Here is a 15,418-nt window from a genome sequence, read left to right as displayed (position 1 = left end):
TTTTCAAAAATAATAAGTAATGTGTATTCTAGAAGGGTACCCTGCTGAATCAAACTTGTGCTGCGTAAGAAGATCACGAATCTACATGCCAAATCCCAAATTTGGGGCCGTTCATAAACCACGTGGACAAATTTTAAGCACTTTTTGAACCCCCCCTCCCCCATGTGGACAATCGTGGATTTTTAACTAGCCCGAACCCCCCCCCCCCCCCCCCCTATTTTTGTCCACGTGGACTTTTTTATTAAAAAGTTTTTTAATTTAAATTTAAAAGTCGAATAAATAACATATAGGCTAAAATTAAGTTTTTACTATGTCCACGTGGACATTTACCTCGACCCCCCCTCCCCCCACGTGGAAAATAGTGGACTTTTGATTAAAATGTACACTACTGGCCAAAATAATAAGTACACGCTTTTTATTAACATAAGGAAAAAGATAAAGATAATTTTAGTTTTCAAACATATTAAAGATTATAAAAAAAGATAACATAAGCATTTTACTATTCAAATAAAAATGTTGTGATCGATTATGTCTAAAAAACATAAAAAAGGGTTGGCCAAAATAATAAGTACACCAATTCTACAACGTAAAAAACTTAAAACTTATTAACTTTTTTCCACTTTTTTCTTAGTATGTGTAAACTTATGCTAATATCCTGTATATCCACCTTTATTTTGTAGGACTTTTGCGATTCTTTTGGGCATGCTAGCAATAAGTTTGCGACAAGTGGGCACTGGAATCTCGTACCAGGTTTTTTGGACATATTGCCACAATTCTTCGGCATTTCGAAAAGTTTTTGTCCCAATTCGACGCTTTAATTCTCCCCATAAGTGTTCTATAGGATTTAAGTCAGGAGACTGACTTGGCCAACTCATTAAATTTACCTCATTTTCTGTAAACCAGGCCTTGACTAACTTTGAGGTGTGTTTAGGGTCGTTGTCTGGTTGAAAGACCCATCTCAAGGGCATGTTTTCTTCAGCATATGGTAACATAGTGCCGGCCAATATATCCTTATAACCAAATTGGGTCATGGTATCAGATATGCGATGTATTGGACCAACGCCAGCCCAAGAAAAACAGCCCCAAACCATTATACATCCGCCTCCGTGCTTTACGGTCTTCTTTGTGTACCGGACGTCAAGTTCTTTGCCTTTTGGGCGTCGCACATACATATCTTCTGGAGTCATTTCCAAAAAGATTTATTTTTGTCTCGTCGCTCCATAAAACATTATTCCATTTTGAAGACCCATGTGGCCCAGACCAAGCTATATGATTTTTGGCAAACTGTTCCCTCATCTGAAAATTTCCTCGAAGTAATGGAACATTTCTAGCTATACGTCCTGGTAGGTTAGCTTCTTCCAGTCTACGAAGAACCGATCGGGATGATATTGCATTGTCAATTTCACCACTGATCGCCTTTGAAGACATGAAAGGATCCTTTTTTGCAAGACTGACGATGCGGGTATCCGTTGTGTGTGACGATTTCCTCTTTCGGCCTCGTTTTTCACCAAGGACTTTTGATTTTAAGGCATTCTGAACAAAACATACTGAACGCCCAAGGCTTTTTGCTATTTCCCGGAGAGATTTCCCTTCTTTCTGAAGATTCACAGCAATCTGCCTTTCTTCAGCTGTGCAATGCTTTCTTCGGCCCCTCTAGATACATTTTTTGGCTTGGATGTACTTAAATATTTAAGGAGTCAATAAAAATCAACATACCTTAGCCCAATTCTTTGTTTGATCCTTTAAAATTGATAAATAACTTAAGTGTACTTATTATTTTGACCACACCAAAAGCGCTCATTCGGCACAAATTTAAGCCTAGCACTATATAAACGGGGTTCCCCGCTTTCATTTTTTATTTAAATGTTTTGCAACACTGTAACCTCTCAAATTATTATCGATTGGCAGGGCTGTATTCGAAAATAATCGAGCAATATCGCAAATAAGAAAGACGATACCTATGTACTTATTATTTTGGCCAGTAGTGTATATCCAAGTAAGGGAATCGACCTTGGGAGCAATCGGTTTGTCACTTGCATATCTCCATTTACTTCCCACTCCCTTTAGCTGAGTAACGGGTATTGAAGCCGTCGGTTGAAACGTTATCTGTTGTTTTGGTATATTTGTTGCTAGTATTTTTTTAACACCTCTTAACGAAGTACAAAAATAGTGACATACGCACCTTCAAAATACAAAAGCAGATCTAAGTATAACAATTGTTGATTAGGAACACTAGCCGAGTCGAACTAGCTTTGTCCGTCTGTCTGTCCGTATGAACGCTAAGATCTCGGAAACTATAAGAGAATGTTGGGAATTAACATGCAGATTCTTTAGCAGGGTGCCACGCCCACAATCCGCCATAACGAGTATTTTAACAACCTAAAAACATTTGGCAACATGGATTACAATTTTCCATAGATTGTGTTCCGCCCAAACGATTTCTTGCGTTTTTCGCGTCCATATCAATCTATCAAATTCAAGGCTACTGGCATTATTTTCATGAAAAGTATACTTTTCTTGCAAATGCGAAAAAATTTTAACTGTCCACGAAAAAGGTCCCCTCACTACGGTTTAAAGACACCAAAGACATTGTACATACATACATATGTACAATGAACATTGCATGTTTATTTTCTGTACTATTGACATACATATATATATATATATATATATATATATATATGAGTATAGTGCATATTTACAAACTTAATTAATTTCAGTAAATGTCAGAGAGATAAAGTGAAAGGAATTCAAGCAAAAGGAGTTTGATTGGGTAACGGTTGCTCATAAATTGTAAGATATTCTTGCAATTTTAATCTGATAATGTTGAGAGCACGCCTTGCCTCCTGACCCGAAAGTGCAAAAGAGAGTGTGACGAAGTTTATTTAGGAGAGCGAAAAAGCGCAGGAAATACATACAGCCGACGAGACTACCTTATATAGTTGTATCTGGGATTAAACATTGTCGCAAAATCGTTACTCTCTGGGCAGTAATCTATCATGCACGATCGATCAATGGCTCTCCTACCATGCCCACCACCCCCTTCCTCATCCATGCTCCCAGAGAGATTAATAAAGTACAGAGAGAGAGAGAGCCTTCTTCGGAAAACGTAAAAGTAGCTCCTCCAAAAGCACCAACTTTTATCACGCACACGTACATACATCCAGACAAAATTGATTTTTTCTTTTTTTAATAATAAGTTTCATTAGAGAAAAAAAAAAATTTTTAAATTCATTAGTTCTGAAATGCTTAAAAAAGAAAATTAAATTTTTGTGTACTTTCACTAAAGATTTATGTTTATTGAAGGGATTTTTGATGGTATTTGTGGTACACATACATATGTAGGTAGTCGCAATTCTGAATTGATTTTCCTCAGTGTTGGCTTGAGAGAGGGGAAGAGCCGATTGGGCTGAGAGCGAGAGCATGGTCATCAGAGCGCGAGATACGATTTGTAGGCTACTTCATTTGCCGATAAAACGCTCTCCACTCGCTCACCGCTCGCCACTGAACAAAATTTCTGGAACGAGTCACACGCACGTTCCCCCACTACAGAAAAAACAACAATAACAAGTCGTAGTCACAGAAATCCGAATTTAATTTATTTTTCCAAACAGAGATCATAAATTAATCAAAACATTGTTACAACATAAACGATTTTCGGACTCGGACTCTCTATTTTTGCTGAGAGGGCAAAATAAGTCAGTAAAAGAGGAGGCCAACAACAAAATGTGCCGCTGCTGTCAAAAGTAAGTAAATACTATTTTCCATCTCGCTTACTAAGTTATGTCGTGTTCGGGCCAACAAATTACTTGGGTAACAATCGAGTTGCTTTTTCTTACTATTTTTATTTCTAGCTGTTGGGAAGATTTCTATTGGAACTGCTTCGAGGAGCGTTTTTGCTACGACGAATCGATCGGTGAGTTTTTCGAGCCCAAGGGTTTAGTTTCAGCATTAGCCTTAATTTGGGCAGTTGGCGGTTACGGTTAGCTGAAACGGGTACCTCAAGTAAATACTACCCAGCTTTTTCTCTTCGCACAAGTAGATCTTGAAACGCAAAATGCGACTACGATACGTTCGCGATTTAGCGTGTTTGGCATTTGGATCAAGTACTAGTTCAAAAAAGGAAAAAAAACACAAAAGGGTTAAATAAAAGAAATAATAGAATGTTCGCTAAAAATTCAGGTAGTTGATATAGGGGAGCTTATAAAGTTGCTATTCTATAGACCTTGGTTAATTCCAATAATATTTAAAAGTAAATTTTTATTTTTAACTTTACTTCTTGAGGGAGTCTTCAGTTTATTTCGCCACTAAATTGATAAAAAAATTTTAAACTGGAATATACTAAAAATTAATTGTACATTTGTTCTTTAAAGAAATTCAATGCCTATCACAAATATCAATAGGTGAAACACACTATAAAGTCCACTTGGCTTTTATTTTATTAGGTAATTTCAACTCTTTTATCGTCTTCAGCCAACTACAATCCCGAGGAGGACGAAGACTACTTGGAATCCAGAAAGAATGGCCAGATTATTGGGCGCATTCAGCCTACATCGACGGATAATAATAATTTGTTGACGGCGCCCCAGCCAATTTGCGATCAGCCGCAAATGAGGCAAGGCATCTCGAGCTTGGGCCTGAGCCTAATGAGGTACTAACATATAGATAAAACTCCCATATAGATCCTATCCAACGTGCCAAAAATCGCATTTCGAACTATGTTTGCGCGATTAATTGGCAAAATCGTGTTGGCTTACTGTTGACAATATCAATTTACGTTTTATATATATATACCTTCCTTTGCGCAACATTAAGCGCCAAGATTCACGAAGAGGACTATCGGCGGGAGACTCAGATCAATGTGCCCAATTTGGGACCGGAGATATTGGCGGTGTTTGCCAATTCGCAGATCTTCCAGGACCATCAGCCCACCAAGCTAAACCGGATCAGCACTAAGACCTATCTAGCCGGGATACATTCGCCGCATCGCGAGATGCCAACGACTCCGAGACCCAGTGATCAGGATCGATTGTTGCGACGTCTGGAAGGTAATGATGGCCCCAGTGGTGCGCACACCCCTCTTTTGGGTTTTGCTGGTAATGGTAAAAGCAGCGGCAAGAGCACCCGCAGCAGCAGCATCGTTTCCAGCGGTGTGCCCAAGGTCAAGTTCTATCTGAACTGATCTTCAATGGGTTTTTGGGTTCAATGGGAACTAGCAGTATTTGTGCCAATGATTCATGAACTTTCGCAAAGCACATAAAAACAATAAGAGAGTGACCAAAATCGCCAAAATGTGACTTAATATAAATAAATAATTAGGGTTAATTATCACCAATATTGGACTTACACAACGATATACAATATTCAAAAAAGACAGAAGCGCTAGTGCCGATGGCATTTAGAGTTATCTTGACCACTAAGCAGCCCAACTGATGTTAATTTAGACATATTAGATTTAAGTCTTCATTGTTAGTCCTTTTAATTGTTTAGTCCTAAGAAAGAAACAGTATGCGGTGGTTTTCATAAAGTTTTTAATTACAAAACGACTGGGTTTCAATATGCTTATAAAGGCACCCATAGGTACACCTATGTAGATATTACAGATTGTGAATGTTATGAAATATTTTAAAAAGATATAATTTCGTCATGCCTTTCACTCATTTTTGCCAGCGTTTAAACAAGTTAGCACTTTCAACAATTGCTTTGTTTGTCAAGTTGGCATTACTCACATATTCCACTGATTCTTGAGATCGGTTAGTCATACACACCTTTAGAAAGATTTCGCAGAAATTTGAAGTAAAGCTCTGAGTAAAATACTTAGTAATTTAGTTTCCATAAGAAAAGTACTTGCTAAAACTGCGATACGCTGAGTACGAGATTTATTAAAATCGTAATCATTATGAGTCTTATTTTAAAACTCAAAAAATAATCTTTTTTTTTTTATTTTAAAAAATATTACTCAGAAATATTCATCATTTTTGAGTTTTATAATAAAAATCAAACACAATTATTCTTGTTTGGAAAAAAATAAAGATAAAAAAAATAATTATTGTTTCTGAGTGTTATTTTTATACCCGTTACTCGTAGAGTAAAAGGGTATACTAGATTCGTCGGAAAGTATGTAACAGGCAGAAGGAAGCGTTTCCGACCCCACAAAGTGTATATATTCTTGATCAGGATGTCCGTCCGTCTGCCTGTCCGTCCGTATGAACGCTGAGATCTCGGAAACTATGGGAGCTAGGCTATTGAGATTTGGCGTGCATGTTCCTGAGCTTCTTACGCAGCGCAAGTTTGTTTCAGCAGAGTGCCACGCCCACTCTAACGCCCACAAACCGCCGAAAACTGTAGCTCCTACAGTTTTGATGCTAGAATAAAAATTTTAACTTAAATGTATTGTTCTCTTCAATACCTATCGATTGACCCAAAGTTTGTTACGCCCACTTTAACGTCCACGAACCGCGAAAACCTGTGACGCCCACAATTTTCATGCTAGATAAAAAACTTTAACTGAAATTTATTGGTCTCGACAATACCTATCGATTGGTCCAAAAATTTGCCACGCCCACTCTAACGCCCATAAGGCTTAAATCTGTATACCGCCGGTAGGTGGCGCATTTTAATCTCGCTTTGCTGCTTGCATATCTCTATTTAGCTGAGTAACGGGTATCTGATGGTCGAGGTACTCGACTATAGCGTTCTTCCTTGATTTTTTTTATCAAAATTAAACTTATTTTGAAACCACGACTTCCCCATACCGATTTCTGGAAATATTTTTTAGTAGACCTATAAAGAAAACACAAAGGTGTATCACCTAGATAACAAAATGGTTATATTGGCCTTTTGCATCATTGCAGATGATATTATTGATATTGTTGGTAACACAAATGCTTCTAACCTAACCAAGCTAGTATATATGTATGTTTATGCTTTCACACATCCCAAGCGAAATAAACTTGTCCCTTTCTCTTGTTCTACTTAAACTAACTAACAAATTAAAACTGCAAATTATTCTAATCAAATGTAATCAACATTTAACACAAATACCAATATGTTTGAAATGTCTTTAGTCAAGTTGAGCATATGATTCACACAATATAGAAGCTAATCCTCTTGTTCATAAGAATTCGCGGTTACTGAAGAATTGATTTAATATCAAACCAACCATTCAGTGATCCACACAATCTAATGATAAATATTATGTGAAAGTTTATCTTCTTGATCTTAAAAATCCGCGGTTTCCTAAGAAAAAGGGGATTAACTTGTTGACTATCAGATTGTGTAGATCACAAGAATCCGCGGTGAATAAAAATTGATACAGCGGATTTTTTAGAGGAGGGGTATTTTTACCCGTTACTCGTAGATTAAAAGGGTGTATTAGAGTCGTCAGAAAGAATGTAACAGGTAGAATCGCTTCCTTCTGACCCTTTAAAGTACATATATTCTTGATCAGGATTACTAGCCGAGTCGATCTAGTCATGTCCGTCTGTCCGACCGTATGAACTCTGTGATCTCGGAAACTATAAAATCTAGAAATTTGGGATTGGCATGTCGATTCGTGATCTTTTTGGACAGCGCAAGCTTGTTTCAGCAGGGTGCTAGGCCGACTCTAACGCTCACAAACCGCCGAAAGCTGTGGCGCCCAATTCTTTCGTTATAGAAACAATATTTTAACTGAAATGTATTGTTTTCATCAATACCTATCGATTGACCCAAAAAAAGTTTGCCACGCCCACTTTAACGTCCACAAACTTAAATAAATCTTAAATATGATCGCGGCTATCTTAAAAACTATCAAAGACAGAGAATTGGAATTTCAGATTTAGATTGGCATTTAGAATATGCCACGCCCACTGTAACGCCCAATCCTGTGGAGCCCACAATTTAAATACTAGAAAAAAATTTGTTTTTCTGATAGTTGAGGCAATTGACTATTGCGTTCTTCCTTGTTATCTTTAGATTTTGTGGACCATTGATTAAAAAGTTGGTTCAATATTTATACGCGGTCATTTCTTACAGTCCCTGGTTTACAAACAATATTTATACACAAAAACAAGGAAGAAAGCTATAGTCGAGTACCTCGACTATCAGATACCCGTTACTCAGCTGAAGGGATTAAAGGGAGATGGAGACACGCAAGCAGCAAAACGAGATTGTAATGCGCCACCTACCCGCGATCTCAATATATGGTTATGTTAGCGGCAGACAGATTTAAGCGGTATGAGCGTTAGATTGGGCGTGGCATTTTTTGATCTTTACTACATTTTATTAAAATGAGAACGGAAGTTATAATACCCTTGCAGATTTTATGTGACTAAAGTAAGATAATTAAAAATAATTAAACATTTAACAACTAAATATAGGAAAACATCAACATTACAGTTAATAAAACAGCAATGGATATTTACACGTTATAACGAAGCGCACAAGCAGAGATGTGCTATATAATATATTATATATATATTATTGACAATACTAACTTACATGATATAGCGGTGGGGCCTGCGGCTAAGTTGGTTTACAATGCTTATAGAGTGGTATATTACATACTAGAAGAGTCGTATCTTAAACTAATATTATAATTAAATATTTATACTCGTTATTCGTATAGTAAAAGGGTATATTGTGTTCGTCGGAATGCACATTTATTCTTAGTCAGGACACTAGCCGAGTCAATCTAGCCATTTCTGTCTGTCCGTCCGTCCGTATTAACGCTCAAATCTCGGAAGCTATAAAAGCTAAAACCAAATACCAATTTTAATGTTGTTCAAAGTTGCTGAATTTTGAGGACCATACAGTTTATAGAAAAAAGGGAAAAATATAAATAAAAAAAGTTTGCCCTTAATTTTCAATTATACAAAGTGCAAAGTATTTCAATGTACCTTTCTAACGAAATATAACACAAGCACGTAGCTTTAAAATTCACAAGTTACGGGTGTACGAAATTTAGCTATTTATAGCTGTCTTCCCACCAAACGAGCGAGTTTTTTCCAAAGTGGTAGAACTAAAGATTCTTATATTAAGCTGTTTATCATCCACTCAAATTTCCAGGACCTTAAAATAGAGTTTGGGTACGCACAAAAAAGTTTAATGCTCAGGCAGTGTTAGATGTTATTAAATGTGACCATTTTTGTTTATTAATAACTTTAAAAGGTTTGTATGCCAAAAGTTGAGGAATCTCAGGGGCTAAACACTTTAAAACCGTTTTTAAGAAAATGAAAGCTAAACAAAATCAGAATAAAAACAAGGAAGAACGCTATAGTCGAGTACCTCGACTATCAGATACCCGTTACTCAGCTAATGGGACCAAAGGGAAATGGAGATATGCAAGCAGTAAAGCGAGATTAAAACAAGGAAGAACGCTATAGTCGAGTACCTCGACTATCAGATACCCGTTACTCAAAGGGAAATGGAGATATACAAGCAGCAAAGCGAGATTAAAATGCGCCACCTACCGGCGGTAGACAGATTTAAGCGTTATGGGCGTTAGAGTGGGCGTGGCAAATTTATTTTTGGATCAATCGATAGGTATTGACGACACCAATACATTTCAGTTAAAATTTTTTATCTAGCATGCAAATTGTGGGCGTCACAGGTTTGTGGGCGTTTAAGTGGGCGTGGCAAACTTTTTTTTTAGGTCAATCGATAGGTATTGATGAGAACAATACATTTCAGTTAAAATTTTCTATCTAGCATCAAAACTGTAAGAGTTACAGTTTTGGGCGGTTTCTGGGCGTTAAAGTGGGCGTGGCAGTCTACTGAAACAAACTTGCGCTGCGTAAGAAGCTCAGGAATCTGTACGCCAAATTTCAATAGCCTAGCTCTCATAGTTTCCGAGATCTCAGCGTTCATCCGGACAGACAGACGGACAGACGGATATGGCTAGATCGACTCGGCTAGTGATCCTGATGAAGAATATATATACTTTATGGGGTCGGAATCGCTTCCTTCTGCCTGTTACATACTTTCCGATAATCTAGTATACCCTTTTACTCTACGAGTAACGGGTATAATCATGTTAAGAATTGTACAACGTTTTGGGACAAACTGACAAACAAAAGAAATGAGAAGTCCCCCAAAATCTTGTATTGCGTTTAACTATTGAATCGTATTTTAACAAATGAGGTGTTATTCGACGCATAGTGAGAGAACAATTAGACTAGTAAACGTATGCATTTATCCCCAAAGGCCCCAACAGATATTCATTTTTTAAATTTTAATTTTCACTTTCATTTTTCTTTCTCCCAAACCAATTGATTTGTATACCCTTGCAGAGGGTATTTCAGTCAGAAGTTTGCAACGCAGTGAAGGAGACGTTTCCGACCCCATAAAGTCAGCATCACTAGACGAATCGATCTAGCCATGTCCGTCTGTCCGTCCGTTTCCACTCAAGCTAATCTCTCAGTTTTAAAGTCTAAAGTCTAAAAGTCTTCTTTCTTTTACAGGTAGTATATAAGTCGGAACCAGCTGGATCGGACAACTATATCTTATAGCTCACATACGAATAACCGGAAAAAAAATGTTAAAAAAATATTTCTTTGGTGTTTGTTAATATATAACATCCTACGCTTGGAAATAACATTTTTTAATTAGTTATGAATTTCGACCTTAATTTTATCAAAGTCGGACGAGTCATAGAAACGATCGGAAAATTGGTGGGAAAATAATATGAAACAAATTATAGCTTCGGTGTTTTTTGACATATTATCTTATACTATTGGAAATATTATTTTGTATTTTTAAGAATTTCGAATAAATTTAATAATTATAACTGCAAGGGTATACAACTTTCTTTCTTGCTTTTAACATATAACCTCCTACGCTTGGATATAATATTTTTTATTTAGTTCTAGATTTCGAATTTAATTTATGATATATATCATATAGCTGCCATAGGAACGATCGGAAAGTTGGTGGGAAAATAATATGAAACATATTATAGCTTCGGTGTTTTTTTGATATATTATCTTATACTATTAGGAATAAACTTTTTGTATTTTTAAGAATTTCGAGTTAAATTTAATAATTATAACTTCGGCTTGCCAAAGCTAACTTCCTTTCTTGTTTTAAAGACTTGGTATGCAGTCCTTTTAGTTTTTGCGATACCTTTCGGTTGATGTATCACTCGTTACGATCGGACTATGACAGTAGATTTTCATTTTATCGCCTTCGCAGACTCTCCTGATGCGCTTTGTCACTACGTGGACTGTCGTCCACAGTGATATGTTGACTGTTAAATGAAACCTATAATAAATAATTAATAATACTTATTTATGTATACATGTGTATATTATCAGCTTTTGCATGCTAACTATCTATTCCTCACTTTTTCTGAGCTGATAAAAAATAATCAACAAAGAAGTCGTCAAAAAATGTTAGAGCACATTGACTTGACATTTCTTTTTATAGAATGTATATATTCAAATGTGCCTCAGAGCTGATTTCGGGTAGAATTTATAAAGCGCTTAGCGAAATCGACGTGCCACACCCGTTTATCTTATTTTGCTAAGGTCTTTTAAAAGGAAAGTCAAATTTGGGAATTTTTTGTGACGAACGATAAAAATTTTGAACCTTAATATGTAGCATTTTTGTTTAATCAAGTTCAAAAAATCTATTTTTCGCACTGTGTTACAAAAACAAACAACTTCAATCGAAATTTTAACATCCTTTGAAATAGCTGTATTCCAGATATGACAAGAAAGGAAGTTAACTTCGGCAAGCCGAAGTTTGTATACCCTTACCGTAAATATTAAATTTAATTCGAAATTCTTAAAAATACAAAACATGATAATCCCAATAATATAAGATAATATGTCAAAAAACACCGAAGGTATAATTTATAAACATTTATTTGTGTATAATAGTCGTCCGATTCAGAGCTTTTTAAAAAATTTTATTTCCAAGCCTAGGAGGTTATATGTTTAAAAACAACAAAGATATAATGTCTATTTTTTTTTGTAATCAAAAAATTATTCTTAATTTTTATACCCGTTACTCGTAGAGTAAAAGAAAAGTATTCGTCGGAAAGTATGTAACAGGCAGAAGGAAGCGTTTCCGACCCCATAAAGTATATATATTCTTGATCAGGATCACTAGATGAGTCGATCTAGCCATGTCCGTCTGTCCGTCTGTCTGTCTGGATGAACGCTGAGATCTCGGAAAGTATAAGAGCTAGGCTATTGAGATTTGGCGTGCAGATTCCCGAGCTTCTTACGTAGCGCAAGTTTGTTTCAGCAGAGTGCCACGCCCACTCTAGCGCCCACAAACCGCCCAAAACGGTGGCTCCTTCAGTTTTGATGCTAGAACAAAAATGACTAAATGTATTGTTCTCATCAATACCTTTCGAATGACCCAAAAAAAGTTTGCCACGCCCACTTTAACGCCCACAAACTTCAAAAGATAGTAAATATGAACGTAGATATCTTGGAAACTATCAAAGATAGAGAATTGGGGTCTCAGATTTAGATTCCATAGCCTTGAGCGCAGCGCAAGTTTTTTACCCGAATATGCCACGCTCACTCTAACGCCTACAAACCGCCCAAGCCTGTGACGCCCACAATTTTCATGGTAGATAAAAAATTTTAACTGAAATGAATTGGTCTCGTCAATACCCATCGATTGATTTAAAAAAAATTGCCTCGCCCACTTTAACGCCCATAACGCTTAAATCTGTCTATTTTAACTGAAATGAATTGGTCTCGTCAATACCCATCGATTGATTTTAAAAAAATTGCTTCGCCCACTCTAACGCCCATAACGCTTAAATCTGTCTACCTCCGGTAGGTGGCGCATTTTAATCTCGCTTTGCTGCTTGCATATCTCCGATTCCCTTTGGTCCCTTTAGCTGAGTAACGGGTATCTGATAGTCGAGGTACTCGACTAAAGCGTTCTTCCTTGTTAATTTTGAAAATACTCAACAAGGTGAGAATAGATTGTTTCTTGGGATTCTCTGAAGTTGTATTTTAAAATATAGCAAACAATATTACGAACAATTAACAATAAAAACCTCTGATTTCACAGAACAAGACTAAATTGTTTCCTGGATTTTTTAAAATACTTACACAACACAGAAATTGTCATTGCGTTCTATAGCTGATTTGTAATGACCTTTCCGATTCGACAGTTAATTGGGAAGAAACAAAAATATGTATTTCGAGTGACCCAAAATTTTTTTAGCTAAATAAGGTTGGAATATGAACAAACCAAATTCTGCTGGAAATGAACTTTGTTTTATCTCAAATATTAAAAAATATACATGGTATAATGTAGACAGATATACAAAATATTCTGGGTATTCCCTAAATTGTTGAATTGCTGAATTGTTGAATTTTGATCAGCTGTTAATCAGCTGTTCCATACAAAGTCAACTGTCAAAAATTTCAGCAATTCAACAGCCTCGGGGCTGTTGAAAATTTTGTTGAATTGCTGAAAATCAGAGTTGTCGCTGTTCTCGACTAAAAGTAAGTATGTAACTCTAGTCACTTGTAAGCCTGGAGGAAGTGCATCGTATAAAATATGCAAATAAAGGATATCTGATAGGATGCTGCCTGTTAGCAGTTCTAATAGTTTAGTTTTTTGGCTTATTCTCGGCATTTTCCTTAATTTAAAACATAATCTTCGGGAAACACAGCCTGGCAATTTGACAATCTGACAAACAGCAGGCATTCCTAAAATTGAAAATTCAACAGGGAACTTTTAGGGTCGTTCCCTTAATTGCTAAAATTTTCTGTTGAATTTTCAACAATTCAGAAATTCAACAATTTAGGGAATACCCTGATTGTTACTAGTTTAGTGATATTTTAGAGTAAGTTTAGTTATATTATTTAGTCTTAAAAAAATAGTTTATAAGTCACATTGTTTTCAAAAAATAATGTATAAATCCCTTTTCTTATCGAAATTATGGTTTTTATCCTAAAATACATTTTGAAACCGCGATAAGTTTGTATTTTACAGCTGTTTGTTTTTAAAAGTTCACTGTGCATTTGCGTATAAGAAATAAATCTTGGCAAATATTGACTGCATCAGCATGATTAATAGTAAAAAAGTAAAAAATATTACAGTTAAAGAAAAGGAGTGGCTTATATTTAGAAACACAGTACTAATAATATAACTTAAATTGGAAAAAAAACTTTAGTTTTGTAATAAATTTTTCCTCAGACTTATTCTTATCTGCCCATACCTTTCCTAATCCGTTTATGCGTCTTACTTGTCATCTGTCCAAGGCCTGTCTACACTTATAAAATACTTTCATTTACTTAATTCGTTAAGTGTTTTGGTTTTTAAATTGGGTTTATTAAAACCACGAAAAAATGATTGCTGGAAGGAAATACCACTGAGTAGGAACTCGTGAATGTCAAAATTGTTTTAAGATAAATTTCGATTCTTTTTACAGGCGATGATACGGATGCAAGAACAGGATCGACGGACAAGCGAATTACATTCACTTTGGCGCCCAGTTCCGCTGAATGCTCTCCTTCGGGAAGCCAAACGACCCTTACTCCCAAGAAATTTGAAGCCATTGCCGAAGAGGAGAAGGAGGATGTAAAGGCCGAAGAGGAGGTAGTGCTGCGACCTAGACTGATCGACCGCCATCCCCACTTGTTGTCCAATCCCAGCGTTCTTCGATCCGCTAAAAGCGTTCCGCACATGAATGTACGATCGTCGGCCAGCGAAACGGATATATTCTCAATTAGCGGCACCATGACCGGAAGCAGCCAAATCAGCATGACGCCCGAGGTGCCCTCCATATCGTTCAACAATCTGCCGAAAAACTACGAAGACACGCCCACCATCGAAAAATACAGGGTATCACAGAGTCTTTATTCCATCCAGACGGCAAATGCAGCTCGGGCCACCCAAGATGATTACTCGATGCCACGCTATTTCCGTCGATCTGCCATGCTTCTGACCCAGAGCTCCGAAGTTCTGCCGGGTTCCAGTTCAATGGTCTCCATGTCGCCATCAATCACCTCTTCTTCTGCTTCGCCGGGATCGTCCAAGGACGAGCTGAGACGACCCGAGAAGGAGAAGAACAAACGACTCCAGATGCTGCGCGGAAATCTCCCGCCCCTGCTTATCCACTCTGTGTCTTTCAAACGCAACCGTGACGAGGGAAAGCAAATGCACTAGTTGCATTCCCCAAATATGTGTATATTTTTAACCCCTTTGTCTATGTTTACTGTTTAAAATATCTTAGCTTTTCGTTCTGCTCACGCGTTTTCTGTTTTATGTTCTAAGCGAAGATTTTGTCTATCCAATTCACTCAGTATTCGGATGAAGTATATTTTACGTTTGATTACAAAATAAATTATGTTTTACCCCCCAAAAACTGTATGACTTTTTTAAAGAAGATAGAACTTATTTCTCAACTTTTTCAGTTAAAATGCCAAATAGTAAAAACCTCAAAAAGGTGAGGGACAAA

General features: G+C 36.7%; 1 protein-coding gene across 3 annotated transcripts in view; it reads left to right on the top strand.

Moving 5' to 3' along the window:
- The window catches only part of LOC108016344 (uncharacterized), a 35,928-nt gene extending 20,603 nt beyond the window's left edge, over positions 1–15,325 (top strand). For 2 of the 3 annotated variants that reach the window (XM_017082981.4, XM_017082980.4), the window contains exons 2-6: positions 3,615–3,746; positions 3,855–3,916; positions 4,474–4,651; positions 4,816–5,048; positions 14,390–15,325. In XM_017082981.4, coding sequence (XP_016938470.1) covers positions 3,727–3,746; positions 3,855–3,916; positions 4,474–4,651; positions 4,816–5,048; positions 14,390–15,126 — 1,230 coding nt within the window. In that variant the 5' untranslated portion in view covers positions 3,615–3,726 and the 3' untranslated portion in view covers positions 15,127–15,325. Of the gene's footprint in view, positions 1–3,402; positions 3,747–3,854; positions 3,917–4,473; positions 4,652–4,815; positions 5,049–14,389 lie in introns of those variants that run through there. The other variant, XM_070999543.1, reaches the window with a different exon arrangement.
- The last annotated feature ends 93 nt before the right edge of the window (positions 15,326–15,418 follow it).

Source organism: Drosophila suzukii, chromosome 2L (genome assembly GCF_043229965.1).
Source record: "Drosophila suzukii chromosome 2L, CBGP_Dsuzu_IsoJpt1.0, whole genome shotgun sequence".
Taxonomy (NCBI): domain Eukaryota; kingdom Metazoa; phylum Arthropoda; class Insecta; order Diptera; family Drosophilidae; genus Drosophila; species Drosophila suzukii.
The sequence above is the reverse complement of the archived record's forward strand: the minus strand, read 5'-3'. Positions and strand labels throughout refer to the sequence as shown.